We start from the raw sequence: 18,864 nt of genomic DNA, 5'->3' as shown, positions 1-18,864 counted from the left end.
GCAGTGGCTCAGTCAAACTAGAAAGGCCCTTCCCTCCTCATCCCAAATCAGGGCCCCTCAGGAGTAAGGAACCACAAATCCACTACCAAAACCAAACACATTTTATTAAGGCTTTTTGGCCAGGATAATCTCACCTGATTACTAACAATTTAAAATACCTGAACAAGCCAAACAAAGCATCTTCTCTTGTTCAGAACACCCGAGATAAATTCAATCTAAACCCAACATTCTAGAAGCATCATGGCTTCAAGTAATGCAAAAATAATTCACTTGACAAAACAGGTCTTTTCCTTCTCACATTTATTTCTTGCAGATGATACCACTAAAACCTGCAAAATAGCACTTATCTGTCTTTCCTTGAACTAAGATTCTTTATAGCAACTTTCCCACTGTTAATTTTTACATCATGCCAGACTACCATACTTAATCCAGCCATGTTAAGTCTACCATGAGGACACAAACTAGAATTTTCTCCAAACTAACACAAGAAAATGTTATTTACTGCTTTATGTATACTCTGTGTACTGCAATTACAGCTATTAAATGAAATTTTATAACTCCTTCACTGACTTATCAGAACTTCTTAAATTCTACATTACTTACTCATCATCTGGAGTGAGCTGCACAGGTTCATTGGTGAATTGCGAATCAAAGTTATCCAGACCAAATTCTCCAGATATATTTGGTTTAAACGGAGGCACCACTTGCTTTTGCTCCATCTAGGAATAAATGCACTTAGTGACACCAAGAATGAGTTACAACCTATTGAGTTATTTTTAAACAAGGTCGGAAGTTACTATTCAGTTTCTTTTGTATACTTTCTACAATCATTCTATTAATCTACTGTACTTACTGTGTATAAAAGGGTTAAAAGATTCTGTATTGTCATTACAGTACATCATAAGAGCTTAAGGCTTTTGCATTTTTTACATCTCACGCTCAGAGCAAGTTGTCAAGCCGTCACTGCATACAAGGAAAATAAGCCAAGCCAATGGGTATTCACATACCAGATCCCAATCAACATTGCGAAAGAAGGGATGTCCCTGGATATCTGCAAATCCTGTTTGAGGATGGCAGCCTAAACGTTCCTTTGGATCCTGTGCAAGGGAGAAAATATTTCTAAGTGAGTGCCATGGCCTACAAATGAATAAAATACAAATGTTACAAATCCCATCAGAAATGAAACGTCAGAGTTCAGAGGGACACTGAAGAACTAAGGTAGCATTATTTATTTGGGAAACTGTTCCAATTTACTGTCTGAAATAGCCATTAATATATGGAAGTCTTTAATGGAATTTTATATAAACAACTATGCCATCTTTCTTCATTTTTATTCGGACCTGTTTGAACATCCCATACGTTTCAGAGCAAACTTGGTTAGATTACAAATGAGTTTGATTCTTCCCCCCACCCGCCCCTCCTTGAGCAGACCGACCATGCCAGGCAATCACACTGGGGTAGTAACTGCAGGTTACTGAGAAATGCAGTAGAAAGAAGGTTATTTTAACAAGACAATTCCATCTCCATGTACACGTGTGCACACTTGCACGCACTAGCAAGGAGTTGTAACAGAATCAGCGTTCTTGAACAGTATTACTTTCTCAGAATAAATTAACCAAATCTGTTTCTCCCCACTCATCTAACACTCACTAAAGGCAGGCCAGCACACGCTCGGGCTAGTCCACTACCACATATGCACCTTTTGACTCTCAGGCTGGTTAGCTGCCAGCAAACAGCGTATGCTGCCTCTGCTTTTCCCTTGATGGAAGTCACCAGAAGTTGCCAAAGTGATTTGCTAACCATCTTGTCTTTAAGAACCCAAATAAATCTGATATTTGTCCAATTCCCCAGATTAAAGAAATCACTTGGAGCATTTCTATGCCTTTCAATTTGAAATTTACTCGTGATCCCAGCCTGAGAATCTGGAGCTTCAGGCTTTAAGACAAGTATCTAGAATAGGTCCCCCCGCCCCACTGAAATTCTGCTTTAGGCTCACACCTTTTCTACCCTGTTTCTGTAGATGGGAGATAAGTATGTCTGCTACACCTCAATTAGTCAACAGGCTTTAAGAAAAACAGCTGCTCTTGAGAAGTCTTAAATAGTCCCCTTCAGCTCTTACCTTATTGAGGAAACTCTTTAGAACACCTGCTGCTTTAACAGAAAGGGATCGGGGAATTCGTATCTGTTTTTCCAAAATTACTGCAAGAAAACAAGGCTCATATCAGCCTTTGCATCTTTAAAATTAGATTAAAGGTAAGTAGAAACAAAGCACTGAAGTACAGGAACACTCATGGTACTTACCTTGGAAAAGATAATCTTCTGTGTTCTGATCAGGATTGTCAGAACTCCCAACAATATCAAACGGTGACCGGCCCGCCATCATTTCAAACATAAGTACACCAAGTGCCCACCAATCTACACTGAAGCCTAGAATTCAAATGAGAAAACGCCACTGAAGATATTTTGGAGCAAAAATACCAACACTTTTGGGGCTAAAGACAGACATGTTTTGAGAAGAAAAGAATCAATTCAAAAAGTTAAGTATTACCAGTCTTTCTGATTATCTGAAGAAAGGAGAGGTAACAATTGTAGTAATTACTTGGTTCATAATGTGCACAGTAGGAGGGAATGTTGTACAAAGAAAAGGAAACGCAAGAAGTTTAAAGGTTGGTGTTAGGACCTTAATGAAAGTTTAGATAATATTTAAGCCTAGTCACTACCAACCAACAGGGAGGTGGTTATCCAGGGCGGGGGATAAGGATGAGGAGGAAATATGTGATTATTAGTAGTAGCAAGACAGTCTTCTATGGAGCTAAGCATATCTACACTACTATTCACTGCTAAAGAAAAAGAAAAATCCCAGTAGCTAGGCTGGGATTGATATAGTCTGGTTGGCCTAGAAAATTTGTGATGAGGAAGGAAGATGTGAAGCAAGTCTGATGGTAGATGGTAGATTTAAAAATAAAAACAAAATATTTTTTTTAAAATAGGAACTAACGGTAGAACTTGTTAAAATCTTAAGAGAATAAAACAGATCAAAGATCTGTTTGGCACAGTATGGGAATCTTAGGAAGAAAGGATAAGTAATAAATAGGAAACACAGCAAGCCTTCTATACTCTCTTACGTCTCTTGCTTCAGGAATCTTGTGGGTTTCCTGAACAATTAAATAGACAATTTCATTTTTAACACCGAGATTTGTGAAAGGGATGTCCAATATCTAAGCTTTTTGCAATGCCTTTATATTTAATACTATTGTTGCTGCCAAATGTAAAGCTCCAAAACTGAACACAATTCAAGACTGCAAGAATATAATTAGTAGTATCTAAAATAGTTATAAACAATAATAAATTTGGGAGACTCAAGCTATTCTTCAAGATCGATAAAAAGAATTTAAAGTGTGGAAGGCAAGGTATCTGATTTGCTTGGTGTGATGTTTTCTGCCTTTCCTTTGAAGAGTTTTTTTTACTTTTCCAGACAGGATGCTGAATTAAGACTGATCACATGTCTAAAGGAGTTTTATATTTTCTACTGCTAAACAACTCGAGTAAGAAGACACACTGTGAAAGTTATATGGTGGCAGTGAAAAAATTAAATTTACCATAATCCTCTCCCCGGAGAATTTCAGGTGCAATATAGTTTGGAGTCCCACAGAACGTGCTGGTTGTGTCACCAGGCCTCAGACCCTCCTTTAAGAAAAGATGGGAAGAAGATACTTTACAGTTAGCCAAAGATCCCACACTCCCCCTCTGCTACGAACTTCATTTTGAGTTAATTTAAGTGTCCTGAATAAACTGCTTTCGTTTCAGTAAAATTATACTTAAATCTGTACGTAAATGAATACAAAACACTACTTGCTTCAGAAAACACAGAAGTAGGTCGCATCTAGAGTCTCAAGAGGATGGCACATACCTATTGACAACATCTTTTTAGGTTTTGGTTAGTAAGTTCCACTACATCTCCAGCGATGGGCAAATGGGACTAACTGAGGCATGGTGGAACAGCGTGCATGACTAGGGTGTTGCAATGGACAGATACAAGCTTTTCAGAGAAAAGCATGGAATGCAGAATATGGGGGAGTTACTCAAAGAACTTGTACAGTCTTCATTCTTGAAAGTTTTCAAGACCAAACCGAATAAAGCCCTTGGTAACCTGGCCTAATCTTAGAGCTGCTTTGAGCAGGAAGGTTCGTTACATTTCCTAACACCCTTCCCAACATGTATGATTTTATGCTTTTCTGTTGCTTAGCAAAAATTGTAACACTTAAAATAGTTCTCATATATCAGCATAATGGCAATTCCACAGCAAAGTCAAACCTGTGCTCCAGTGTCTTTGTAGTGACAAAGTTTTTCTAGAGAAAATAGGAAACATCATAGAATCCAAACGGGAGGAAATGTGACTGACATATTTCAACCTTTTGCTCTTTTTGAAATCAAGCTATCTTGACTATTTCAGCATAGACCTCCCAGTCAAGCTGATACAGCAGCTTTATAAGAACATACATACATATATATATATGTATATATATATACACACACATACACACATATGTGTAAGAACAGAGATACACATATATGTAGTCTGTGCACTCTGGCATTTCTTTTTCTTTTCGCCATTTGTAGAAGCGAAATGAGTACCTGGCCTATCTGCACTGTCTATAAATGAATACCTTGAAATTTCACATTTTTAAGTTTCTGCATCTTTTAATTTATGACAATTTCTTAATTGATTTTACTCATTAGCAAGGAACTAGAGCTTACCTTGCACATGCCATAATCTGTGAGTTTAATATGCCCTTCAGAATCTAGTAGCACATTATCCAGTTTTAAATCTCTGTAGATTATCCCTCGTTCATGTAAATAGTTCAATGCTAGACTGATTTCAGCAGAATAAAACCTAGTGTAGAAAGAGATATTGATTACTCAAGTAATCAAAAACCCAAACCACAACAGCATAGTCTTGGTAGTATGATACTTTTCTAAATATAATCCCCTGTATTCTATTATTTTTCAGAGAAGTGGATAAGTTGTTTATAATCATATAAACATTTCTACCCACGGTCACCTCAAAAATTATTTTTAATTAATATTAATGTCTACTGAAATCACCCCTTTCATCTCACCATCTGAGATGAAGCATATGCACCAAGAGCTCAGCATTTGCCTGGACAGCTGGTAGTGGTTGTTGTAAGAGAAACACATTGATACCATTAGACAGTTAAAAAAAATACCACAAAAGTGGTTTTCTATATAAAAATTCAGAATCAGACTGAAGTCATCTAGGGTAATGCTAATACAAACAATACTTAAGTGCTTCCCATTACAGTTCCTCCTTGAAACAAAAATATGGTAGCTTGCAGCATTAAAATGAGAATGCAGTTTCACATTCCTTAAATCCTTAACATCTGGAGAGGATTTGCTAGCTCATCATCATAATCTCTGCACTACTGCACTGTGTCAGAAAACCAACTGCTTTGATGCAAGAAATCTGGAATTAGACATACCTGGCATGCTCCTCTGGCAGCTTTCTCTGTCTCTGCATATGAAACATTAGATCTCCTCCATTTACGTACTCTATAACAAAGAATAACCTGAAACACAGAGGAGTTTGTTATAAATTATTGTATACGAGGCTGAAAGAGGTTTGAGATATTACAGGTCTGTTATCAAACAATGTCAATTCAACTCCTTCCATCCCTGGTAATATGGCTGGTTTCACCATTTTCCCTCCCTTTGAATAAATTCCCAAAATTAAAAATCAAGTACATGAAATTTCTCTAGATAATTCCTTTATTGCTAAAGGAAAGTAAGTAATCCTTCCCACATTCCTAATCCATTACAGCTACTGCTTGTCATTGTTATGTATATGACTATATAAATAGATTCACATCAGTATCTATGCACAAACCAGAAAAAAAAGATTAATTTTTCTCATTTTCCTTCCTGATCCCTTTAGTCTCCTACTAGTATACTACAAATACTCTTTCTTTTCACTTCCCTCCACTAGCTTGTCACCTTAGCAAACAGCAAGGATGCTGTTTAAATATACAGCAACTATATTTTATATCTATACTGAAAATTATTACTGTATAGAATAGTAATTTATTCTTCTAATGCAATCTCTTCTGTATTACAAACACACAGGAAAATAATTTTTATCTCTATTACCCCGTTTCCCTTTTTAAAATTTAGATGCTGTTTTCTGAGACTTGCTCAGAGAGTCCATGCAAGTTTGAGATAAATTTCCTCATTTTTTGTGCTTCTGATTTCTCTTTCCTTAAACTCTTTTTTCCTCCCATTCTAGGTTCTGTCTTCTACTTCATATTCTTAAGCCCTTTTTTCCGCTAGCTGCACCTCTCCTCCCATCCAGGATCCTTCCCATCATACCTACCAGTACTTTACATTCTTTTGCATCTTCCCACGCTGAAAAGCTTCGATGATGAACATGGACTTTTTGCCCATAAAATGCTACAGTGATTTACAGTACACTGACTTTTGCTACCCACCTAACACTTAATGCTTTAAACAGGCCTCTGAAGTGCTTAACAGTATGAAATATTTTTTTAATAAGACTGTCTTCTTATTATCTTATGACCTTTACCTGCTTTCTGTCTGGAAGCAAGAGTGTAGTCCGACAAGAAAAGGATGATTTGAAGCCTGTTCAAAGACGTGTTTCTCTGTCTGAACCCAATCAATATCCTATTTATTTAAGAAAAACGACATTCAGAAAGGGATTGTTGCACTTCTTAGGTCAAGTATTAATGACAATAAGCAGAAAGATATTCATGTGTTTTGCCGTCCTAATTTTACTTCAAAGAAATTAAGTATTATATAGTTCTCCAATGTGAAGTAAGACAATTTAGCACAGCCTTTTTTTTTTTTTCCCTGTCTTGACTGTCCTGTACTTTTAGCCTCACTGTGTAACTACATTTGGGAATGAAAAACACTCATGTATAAAAGATAAACCGGTACAGACAAATGAAAAGTAGCATCAAGAAGCGCAGCAAAAAAAAAAAAAAAAAAAAAAAAAAAAAAATCAAAGGTACACCAAGAAATAAATGCAAAAGCTCTTGGATACCAAACTGCAGTTACTCGGAGTCTTTTCAGACCAGCCTAAAGAAACACAAAGTAAACCTTCAGCAACAAGAGGTGTTCAGCTGGTTTTTAGCAGGTTAATACTGCATTTCTGATTAGATTTTGCTAATCACTGTATACATTACAAATTGTTAAGACAGAAGTCCGATTTAAAGAGCAATTACAATAACATTGCGAGTTCTCCTTTGTGACAAAAAAACAAACTTGAAGATATGAAAACCAGACTCAACCCATTTCTTTTTCAGCCCAGCAAGCCAACATAGTCGGAGAAATATGGAACACTGTTTCAAAATAACGAAGCAAGCCAGGCTTATTAACTTGAATTCTACAGGGGCACTGCTGCAGACAGCGCTGATCACAAAAGGAGACACTGATAACAGAGGCAACGAGGCTCATGACAGAAACCACTGGCACAGGAGGGCGGCTCTGAGCTACCAGTCTGTCAATGAAGAGCTTAGAATTGGTTACGTGTCTTGTGAAGCTTCTGTAGTATAGGATGTATAAGAAACCGCATGTATAATTTTCAATTAGCGTTGCAGACCCAGAAGCCTGGCTCCCGCCTTGGGGTAGACACTGAAGCTCTTTGGAAAAGTTGCCCAATTTATTGATAAAAAGCTTGCTTACCTCATCATCATTGACGAGCTCTTTCTTCACCACTTTCATTGCATAAATGCGTTCAGTCTTCTTCAATCGAACAAGCAGTACTTTAGCATAACTGCCTCTTCCTATAACTCGGAGCAAATCGAAATCTTGAAGACCCAGACTGGAGGAAGCTTTGCCACTTTCTCTAATGCTCATTGCCTATTGATAAAGATACTTTGCAATCAGTAAGCAGGCTCGCCAATTTTAACAACCGCAAAGTTAGCATTTCAAATAGAACAGCAAAATTAATATAAACAAGTAATTCCATTAACACTTGTTATTCTTAAAACGGCACTGTCCTGGAAAGGAAAGCGAGGAGAAAGAAAGGAGGCAGAGGAGACTTGGCAGATAAGAAACAAATGAAACTGGTGGAGTTTGGAAAACTTTCTAAGTCAAAGAACATCTACAATTTTTAAATCAAAGTGTCTCTCAACCCAAGGTTCAAAATAAAACAGCTTGCAAGCCATACATGCATACACCTGAGCAAGCAAACCAAGTGTGCTTTATGTACTAGTTTTTAGCTTGTGACAAACTAAATTACTAAAATCTTGAAATTGAGAGACAAAGACTTTAAGATCTCTGAATATAGTTCGCATGGTTAAGACACTTTACCTCTTTTTCTTCACCAACATGGTCCAAGCTCTCATGACTTGAGGGATTGTACGGAATCACTAGAGGTGCAAGAAAAAAATGACTAGACCAACATGACACATTTTCTTTCGCCTTAAAATTTCCCCCACACAAGAGCTCAATCAGGGAGATACAAATAGATGCATTTAAATTGTTTAAGTCTTCAAAACTGGTGGGTTTGGTTTAGTTTTTTTGGTGGTTTGTTTGTTGGTTGTTGTTTGGGTTTTTTTTTACCATCAGTATCCTTCTTTTGCAATAGTACATTTCTAATCAGTTACGGCTAGTATAAAACCCTGTAATTATATTTGGAGATCTCTTCAGATTAATCTTGACTCCACACACAGAGAATCTTGTGCAGAACTGTGGTTTGTTTGGTTTTTAAACTGATTGTTGTCTATATCAAAATTCAAATATTAGGACCATCACTCTGATTGCTACAAGAATGAGCTTGTTTGGCTACTGACCCAGTAAAAACTCTGCTAATCCTGTTAAGGGTTTTTTTTGTTTGATTGATCAGGGCATTTAAAGTACACAGCTTATGACAAAAAAAATGTAACTGACAGCCTAAATTCTTCCTTTTTAGCAAAGTTTCTGAAACTGGTAAGATATGGAAAACTGAGGAATTTTTATATTTATACCCCCCTTAGCATTAAGAAGACGTCTTATTTTTCTCATTCTATGAACAAAAGTAAAGAAGGGTTTTTTAAATAATTTACCTAAAAGTATTCTGTTTCGTTTTAAAACCCAAAGTTCATGTTTCAGCAACTTAAAATAATTTAAAGTAAAAAATTATTGATCTTACCTGATTCTACATTATCTGGATGCACTGATGATGGATCCATAGGCATTATTGGTTCCTGCAAATAGGTACAGGATTTTTGTAATAGACTGTCCAAATGTGAGAGACATTATTTTAGAGACAATAAATGAAATAAGTGATCACTGAGGAATATAACCTAGCTATTTTTTAACTTGATTAGTCAACATAGTTGCTGCTCTAATCCATACACAATAAAAGAAGCCACTGCAGTCCTTATTTTACGTATTTTCCAGAAGTTATGATATGTTTCCAAAAGCTGTTGAAGTGACAGTACAACAGAAAGAAGTATAGCAGATGAGAAATGTGAGAAAAGCTCCAATACTTCAGCAATACATATATTAGTCAAATTAATTCACAAAACGTATATTTAGAGCTGTCCACTTTTAATATTAAAGTAGGAGCAGTAATCATCTAAATTTTTGGGGGGACTTAAGAAATAAAAATAATTGAATTTCTTGGGAGAAAAGTCAAAACTTCTGCAGTTCATCTTCCTTTTCTGTAAAATGGAAATAGTCTAATAAGTAACAGATGTTTAGAGAATTTATTTTACCTGTAACTCACTTCAAAGATGCAAAATAAAGGACGAGATAAATATCACTTATATGCTCATATTTGACACAGGAAAAAATCTCAGATATGAAAGTTAAGACTCCCATCTCGCCACTAAATTGCCACAAACTAAGTGATTCCCAAACTTTGTTGCAAAGTGTCACAGTAAGCATAAAGAACGATGTTTCATCTACTGTGACTATTTGCAGACTGTAGTTAGGACTAAATGGACTTTTTTGTTTGATTTGTCAGTTTTTTAAAGACAACTTCTCAGAGAAGTTTTACTTACTGGTTGTAGTGTATGACGGCCACATTCAATACTGACAAGTTTGTGACACTTCTTGTGAACAAGGAGTTTGCAATTGATGCATTTATATCCTTGGCGACCCAGGCCCCATATTCGGTCAGTGCAGATGGCACAATGAGCTCTCTAGAATGACAAATCAATAAAACTGATTAAAGAGCAAAACTAAACAATAAAAACTATTCCACCACATTTTCATTAACAAAGAACATAGGACAGGAGATCAGAGAGATCCCTACTGAATTGCCGCTATACCAAGACTCTCTATCTGGAAAGTTTAAGAACGAACAGGCAGATACAATACAGAGGAGCTCAAAAATTACAACAGAGCAGCAACTGCCATACAGAAAGTCTGCATCTACACGGAAAGGTGCAGGCACAGCCAGCCGAGCTAGAGTGACATAAGCCAACTCCAGGTCAAAGGCACGGCAGCTGAATCAGCAGGCTGCTGTGACCAAGCCGATTTGCTACGTGTCTCATCATCTCTCTGTGTAGAGCAGTCCTTACATTTGTAGGGAGGAAGGCAGGGAGCAAAAGCTTCAACACATTAAACCACTAGATAACAGGAAATGGGAAGATCACCAGTCACTGAAGGACATTCACAAAACAACTCAAAAGAACCATGAAAACGGGGTGCCTACAAAAGCAAGAGTGGAAGGTGATTAAACTATGGTGCCTTGACAGCCTTTGACCAGGAAGAGGTCAAAGAAAAAAAGAAAAAAAAGGCCAAAAAAAAGCACAGAAGTTAGATATGAAGGATGCTCAAGATGAAGTTTAGTGGAGACAATTTCAAGCATTAAGCACAGAATACACTAAGCTTAGAAAAGAAGGAAAGATGATTGAAGCTGTCAAGGAACCTGGCTTACTCAAATATTTTGGGTTCCGTTTTTGCTGTTGCTTTTTCTAAATACAGCAGATAGCCTTCTTGGTCCTTAGCTAATTATATTTGACCATTGCTTCTTGAAAATATTACAAATGGTTTGTTATTTTCAGTTGATTACATGCCATAATAAGTAGGCTGTTTGGACAAAGATCTCAGTTTTTCATTTAAAAGTCATGAAAGAAAAGGCTGTGCATCGTAAGCGAGTTCAGACCTTTTTACTCCCACAATTTAAAGAACTGAAAACGCGCTTTCAGCTCAGTCACCCAATGCCAGTGTTCAAGTTTGCCCTCTGGGAAGATTTTAAGGGAACACAGGAGCATTTATATAATCCATATTATGGTTTCAGAGTACACGTAAAGTGAATTGCAACCAATTTATTTTTTTTCCCCTATGTTCCTGATAATTTAGTAATGATTAAGTTTCCCGAAACTACAGGGTTACCAAAAGACTACGTGCTATAGACAAACAACAAAAATGAGAATAAAACTACCTTGTAATTTTTCAAGGCAGTAACATTGTAATTACAAAAGTAAGACATCCCTGTATCATGGTTTTAATTACCCAACAAGAGTCTCACCCTGTTAAATCGTTTGGCTTGGAAAGTGTGACCATTTGCACAATAGAGCTTTCGCCACCGGCGGGCGCCTCGGCGATAAATGGATTCTAAGAGGAAAAACATACAATTATATCCATAAAAAAATATAAACACAGAACTACAACATCTTCTCATGGACGTTTCTGTGTAGAGTGATTTGAGAGTAAAGTTTCATTCCTGCACCTTACGGAAACACAGAGTAATGTTCCAAGTATCTTTTTTATTTTTTAATTTTGGAGAAAATTTGAACTAGAATATTTTGATCAACTCAAAGTTAATTCTGCTTTTCCAAAGTTAAAAGGAACAGTGAATCAAGAGAAGGAAAACTGCCCAACAATACAAACACTTGTGTGCGATGTACGCACCTACCTTACCTAAACTTGGGGAGGAACTGTGATGAAAGGGAAGGAGGAGAGAAGGTGATTTCAGGACCATGCCCTAATTTGTAAGACTGCACAAATCCTCCAGTGTTTTAGGTCCACAGCTGCCACTGCTTGTTTTTTTTTAATTTTTATTACTATAGGCATGTTGGGAACCAAACTGAAAACCGGAATATACAGAACTACACTGAGTTGCAAATTATTTCTGATTCAGTCTGCAACCTCATTTTTTCAGAAAGGCATTATCCAAACTGCCAGAGTTAACTCTTAAGCATGCACATTTACATTTGTTAGAGACTTGGATATCAATCTGACAGATGTGTGTGTCCATAACACACACATGTTCTTTTATAAAACTTTAAGACAGAAGGAAAATTACCTCTTTAATGTCTAGTACATTAGCTAATGTAACTGAAGAGATTTTCAGAGAATACTCCTGATAGTGCCTAAACATCAATTTAAAATGAATTAACCACAGATCTCTAAATAGTGATACAACAAGTCGTTACCATTGGTTACAAGCCTTTGTCACATTAGTGAGCCAGCAATCAGCCAGCAACTACCAAAAAGACAGGAACAGGATAAAAAACTGTCACAATAGAATAGGCAAAAGCAAGGAAAGCAGAGTGACATGGATAATTAACAGGAATGTGAAATGCTTATTAACAATGATTCGGAAGTGACAAACAACATTTAAGTTCAGTAAGACTTCCTTTAAAATATTTAATTTATAGAGATCTGCATTATTAATATTCATAAGTGCAGGATGCCAAACCATAGAGTATCAAAATCTTCTAAAAAAGGAAATCTGAATTCCTGATTTTCTGTACTTCCTAAGTAAAATGCCTACTTACTATCTTCTCCTGGACAAGGCATGCCAGGCCGTTCTGGTACACAAGGAAATACTGCAAGATAAAAACATTACCTTCTGATTAATTTTTGTTTTGGACGGAAAATAAATCTTTGGGTTAAATACAACACTTCTGAAAGGCACTCAGCCATTTAGGAAGACAGCACAGACAGCATTTGAACAAAACTTTGTGCCAACAGCAGGCGAGCCGAAAAGCTGCCACAAACCCCTTTTGCTGGACATATGCATGAAAAATACGAGCAAAAAGCAGACTAAACAAAGTTATTTCCTAAAGAAATTAACTAGAAAAAGGTAATGATTCTGGTTTCTCATATGACCAATCACCACAGTCAGTATTTGGAAATCTTGACTATATACATAGTATATTACAGCATCCTAACAGTCAGAGAGAAGCGTAACCGAGGACAGATAGCCCTGGTGCTCGTTTAATCAGAAGCTTATCAAACGCAAAAATAAATGGAGAAATGACAGATCAAAAAGCATACTGAAGTAATATATATAGAAACAGTAAAATATGTATAGAAAGAGATTACATTCTTCTTTCACTTTTTAAAAAGTCTTTGTGGGAAGCTGAAAAGCTGTCCCTTCCCAATGAGCTGATGCTGAGCTAGATTTTTTGCACCCTTTTAGAGAAGGGCCACGTTAAGACACTGTAGTGCAACACACCCACTAACACTCTTTACAATGATCCCCTGCTTTTCTGATATAATCTCTGTTAAACTGCAATCTACCTTTAATTTTTTACAAGTTACAAACAGTAATAAGAATATACTGCTGAAGCTACCAAAGCAGGCATATAACCCTGAAAAATAAAAATTGAGCAATTACACATCAAGCAGGGGCATGATATTATTAGGTTCAAAACTGTTCTCAAACACTTAATTTTAGAAAAGTGAAACTTTTGACTAATCTGGCATCACAAATGGAGCTCATCAACTTTCCTCCCCCCCAATATAGATACTGCTCTAAAGTACTTAATAACACTGTACTATATATCTTCTATCATTCGTTGCCAACAAGCGTACAAAAGCATTTGCGATGAACGAATGAAAGAGACAGGCTGTCTTTCATTAATAAACTAACAGCAAAGTATTTTTTTCCTCCGTTAATTTAATAAAGAACACTGACAAAACGCTAACAGCTAAAAAGGGCAGTCCATGTGGTCTTCAGCATCTTCTCGACAGAAGGCCACAAGAGGCTTTAAATGAGGAGACTGGAATAGTGCAAAAGACACAGATAACACAAGGTAAAAACTCTGCTTCTTCACAGGTAAATTTCACCATACCATGAATTAGAAGCTCTGAATCCTTGTTTAGTTCATACAACCGAAAGGCCTCTTCTAACTCCAGCTGAGAAGAAACAGTACATGGATCTCCTGTAGAAAGAAAGGAGAACAATTCAAAACTCAATCCAATTAGCTCTGTGCCAATCAACAGATCCCTCAACAGTCACTTCTAAGATAATTACTGTAGCAAAACAGAACAATATTCTCAAGTGTAGTAGTATTTATTTTTAACACTGTTCAGAGAGTACATCTGAAAATACAGTCATATTGAATGCCTTCAGGGAAAATAAAAATATGAGGTATTCCCAAGAGGCAAGCAGATCATAATCACAAAACATCAGTGATTTGGACTGCTACAAGCATGGTTACACATCATTTCAGTACAAGAAGTGCAGGGTATCTTCCCGCACCTAAAATTCTTCTGAGATTCCATTTTATTTAATGGACTTTTAATTAGAATAGAGTCAATTCTATTTTCACAGCTGCTTCAACATTGCCAGACTTTAACTAGGAGGTGTAAAAGCAGTTAGACCTCATCTTTCCTCAAACCTCAAGCAAGACATTGGAAAAATCCTGTAACCTAAGTGAAAACATCCCATTTTTCTGATTTTTAACTACTACTTTCATGCTCACAGGACTATTTGAATTAAAATCCCTTAAAGAAAGGGCACTGAAGCAGGAAAAAGAGTGTGGGTTGGTTGTTTCATTTGTTTGTTTTTGGTGGTTTGGGTGGTTTTTTTATAGAACAATTGCAGCTTTTGTTTCCGTCTCCATTTGAGATGGAGCAGATTAAAACATATACCAAATGCTGGTATGATAAATTTTCTCTGACAGAACTGCGTTGGATTGCTTTAACAAATCTGTGTTTCATAAGTAACAGTTTAGGACTATCTAAGGTCTCTTTATATTTCTAAAATAACAATATGTATCCACAAAGGTATTTCAGAATCATTAATAAACACTTAATTACATCAGGGCAATTTTGGCATATAGGTAGGTTTAAACCAAGGGACAGGGGTGGGTGAGGAACAAAGGACATCATGCTAAAGATCTGCTGTACTCAGAATGAGGAGCAAGGAGGACCTTAAATTCCAGGCTTGGTTCATACTTTGGACACAGCCTGTAATTAACTGTTTCTCATGATTCACCTTAAAACTTTATCTGATATTTTAACTGACCTCCTGTGTTCATCAGTGTTTGGAAACTGCTATAAAGACTGAAAAGAACAGCCATGCAACAAGATGTTTTCTTCGGTGTCTCATGCCAATTAGTAATGTTATAAAAAAAAAAAATGATCCCCTTAAAAGAAGAAGCCTTGTTCAAAATAATACTACAACTGGAACATTTATAAAGAAATGTTGAAGCTGAATCATCACTGCCCCAAAGAAAGAAAATACTTCTGGTTATTCAGCTTTTCTTTTTTCCCCTCCACCTATACAAGATGTTCTGTGTGAGAACACAGGATTTCTCTGCCAGATTGTACTGCAGCACATGAGCAGAACAAGCTTCTTTCTAGCCAAAATCCCATACAAGTCTACTGCCATATAACATTTCCAATTTTTAACAGAAATACTACTTTCCATACCCTTAAGTAGTAAACTGCTTGTGAGCAACTGAATTGGAGGAAGGCAGAACAACTTCCATCTCAGCTGAACTGGATCCAATCTGAAAGTCTTACTGCTTTGAGTGTTCAGTCAATACTGTAGTTTGAAAGCTAACTAGCAACAGACTATTAACTATTTGCTTTTTTGTTTTGTACTACAAGATACCAAAATTAATACAGGCATTGCTGAGGCTTTCCAGTAGAACCCCATACCTAGTAGGCACGGGGATATTTAAAACTCACCCTACAAAAGTTTTTCAAGTTAGTTTGTTTTGTTTCCAATGTATCCATTCTTTTCTATTGCTAAAACATTAGTAATAAATGTAAACCATCCATTTGCAGCATTATGTCTTTATTCTTTTTGGCATGTCATAATCCTCAAAAGTATTCTTTGAAGCCAGCTGTAGTCATTTTTCACCGTACTGCCTCTCCCCTACAATTAGCCTATCTGGACATCAAACTGCCCACCCACTGCACAAACTCACACAGTGCGGACACGGGGGGAGGAGAAAGAACAACTGTATTTATTCAGACTCACTATGAGAATCAACAAACCTGTTTTTCTTCATTTGTTTCTGACACCTGTGCAAACAGTTCTGTGTTTCTTTTTGGCAGAAGAAAAGGAAGCTCTCAAGAACATACACCCTGCTTCAAACAGGAACGGGAGGTTTATAGACATTTGTGGGAAGCTTCAGAATTAAATCTGACTCACACATTAAGTTTTTATTGGTGATCACAACTTAGCTGACAATGGCAATAGTATGGAACTGATCCTCTCTAACACTGCTCTCAGACTCACAATTTCACTTTAAAATCTAAAGAGGGATAACAAGTCTTAACTCACAAAGTGTTTTTAGTGGTGACTAGGTACATAAAACAGGTGAGCTACAAATACTCTTTCAACAAGATCAGACTAGTAAGAATTTTGCAGCCATCTAAGGAAAGCTGAGATGAAGTGTCAGGAAAATGTTTACTTTTGAATTTTATAGCAAGAAACAACAGACTAAACACAAACACAAGGCTAGTTTCATCCTATAGTACATTTCACAAGACATAAGATGAACCGGCTGCATACAGATAAAACAGAAATTTGCCTAAAATCAAATCAAGTCTATTTTCCAGTTGAATCCAATCATTTTTTTAAGTGATTCCACTCAACTAAATTAGGTCTGCCCTTGTGTGCCATTACCTCTATGAAAGAGAAGCAATTATACAATATTCTCTGCATCTTGCAAAGGCTAAAAAGACATTTAGTAAATGACAAATAAAAATCTCAGTGACAAAGTAAATCCAGTTTAGTCGCATACTGACTAAATTGACCAGGTAAGTAGTGAAAAGATGCTCTGGATACCATATCTTGTCTGATACTACAAGAAGCATAGAGAGTAGTATAACAAGCATCAGTCCACTGTACACATTTCTTCATGCTACTATTAAAGAGCAAATAACAGTTTTAGTGAAGAGGATACGGTAAGGGAATTTTCCAAGAAAACAAATTATGAATTTCTAGAAAGAATACCAACTAGAAACACTAAAGGTTAGTGGAGAGGGGAAGAGAGGAGGGAGAGGTCTTGGTAAGAAGCCATGCATTTTAGATGCAAGAATTACTCACAATAAAGACAAGGGGATTTTTTTTTTTTTCACATGCACTCTTCGTCACCAGATTAACTTTCTCCTCTACTGACATTAAACTGGAAGTCAATGATTTAAGCAAATATGAATTGCTTGTGAAAATTGAATCCTATGTGAATACATGAAAAAAAATCAGTCTAACAACAGCACTACTTTTTTTGAAACTCATCTCTACAGAGCAGAAGTTGAGACAGAACTGTTCCTTCAAGTAAATCATTGAATGTACACAAAATTTTCTGCAAATGTTTCACTAAAAAGCTATGTACTTCTTACTATGACTGACTGTCCCTCTTCAGTGAGAAGTCTACTATCCTTGAGATAACAAAAAAAAAAAAAAAGAAAGAAAGAAAACCTGCTCAGATTCCCAAAACCACATAATCTTCAACACACCTCCCCAGAGAGCACTTCCAAAAATCAGCTTTGGTCCATGTTTAGCTTTAAGCTCTGAATAAACTGTCACTCACCCGATTTTGAACTGAAAGCTGTGAGAAGGGGAGGAAACAGTTCTATAAGCACCATTTACGCTAATCACTGCCTACAAATACTAATCACTGCCAACAAATCACTGCACATTATGGCCTTTTATGTATTGTATCAAGTACTTAGCATGCTAAAATAACTCAACAGCTACTTCAAAATTGAGACACCTCTGGTGTAGCTCAAATCTTATGGGTAGAATACACCAATTCCACAAAGAAAATAAGAACTACAAATCACCTTTTCAAAAATTACATACAGCTCAGAACTGGACTATATCAGTTAAGTAAGAGGGAGAACAGAAACTGAACTTTTTTCATCCAAGGTAAATTTTAACGTGGATAGTGTAAGCACTAGAGAGGACAAGAGTTCTCAGCCAAGGCTGTTACTACTACGCTTTGATGAAAAGCTACTTGGACAAGTAATTACTCTTTCAATAGTTAGAAAAAGTGTTACTGATAGTTATGTGTTGAGTTTGCTAAAGTAACAGCTGATACAAACACTCAAAATATAATGGCTTTGGTTACCCATACAACTCAATTATATATTAAACTGTATGGATACTGTAGATAAATACTGTAATTTCTATCATTTAAGGTCAGTTTAACTTTAAAAGATTTAAGACTTAAGGGGAACCATGAGCCTCTCCAGCTGTATAAAGAAATACTTTCCATTCCCTTCTTGAATTCATATTTTGATAATCACAGTTTTAATTTATTTATTTGATAAAAAAAATAAGGTCTCCACAGTAAATCGTTTGGAACAATGACCTTTCCATTAAGACACACTTACAAAGGCATTGGATAAGCACTATTTTTAGAGTCAGATTCACTATTTCTAAAAACATATTTATGAAGTATATTTTATAAGCTTATCTTATGAAGGCAGAGGGAAAGGAAAAGATGAAAGGGAGAGGAGAGCTAGACAGCTGAGGAATATATTGATTAAATATTTGTCATAAGATCAAGGACTAAGCATTGCCTTACCTTCTTCATCAATCCATTTCATGGTGAAAAGCTGTTCGTTGTCAAAGGAGCACATGTCTCGAACTTCATTGCACAGTCCCTCAAATGAGATGGAAGGTTCAAAATACGTTATCAT

The 18,864-nt window shown here is 36.4% G+C and overlaps 1 protein-coding gene across 1 annotated transcript; it reads right to left on the bottom strand.

Annotated features, from left to right (window-relative positions):
• Nucleotides 1–599: 599 nt before the first annotated feature.
• PRKCI (protein kinase C, iota) lies at nt 600–18,864 on the bottom strand. Its single transcript, XM_009884436.1, has 16 exons — nt 18,750–18,864; nt 14,052–14,141; nt 12,750–12,800; nt 11,498–11,583; nt 10,023–10,163; nt 9,167–9,221; nt 8,347–8,405; nt 7,717–7,893; nt 6,599–6,696; nt 5,502–5,588; nt 4,759–4,894; nt 3,600–3,687; nt 2,302–2,427; nt 2,120–2,199; nt 1,008–1,097; nt 600–719 (listed from the first exon to the last, which is right to left on the bottom strand). The coding sequence occupies exons 1-16, from the start codon at nt 18,862–18,864 to the stop codon at nt 600–602; spliced, it is 1,599 nt and encodes a 532-aa protein (XP_009882738.1).

This window comes from Charadrius vociferus, unplaced genomic scaffold (genome assembly GCF_000708025.1).
Source record: "Charadrius vociferus isolate BGI_N301 unplaced genomic scaffold, ASM70802v2 scaffold104, whole genome shotgun sequence".
In the NCBI taxonomy this organism is placed as follows: domain Eukaryota; kingdom Metazoa; phylum Chordata; class Aves; order Charadriiformes; family Charadriidae; genus Charadrius; species Charadrius vociferus.
This window is presented reverse-complemented; position numbering and strand designations above follow the sequence as displayed.

Excerpts from the sequence above, each read along its gene's own strand:
- PRKCI (XM_009884436.1), bottom strand. The coding sequence starts at position 18,864 with ATGATAACGTATTTTGAACCTTCCATCTCATTTGAGGGACTGTGCAAT. Across the intron at positions 3,688-4,758 it reads CAGATTATGGCATGTGCAAG|GAGGGTCTGAGGCCTGGTGA; the intron begins GTAAGCTCTAGT and ends CTTTTCTTAAAG. Across the intron at positions 720-1,007 it reads GCAATGTTGATTGGGATCTG|ATGGAGCAAAAGCAAGTGGT; the intron begins GTATGTGAATAC and ends ATTTATTCCTAG.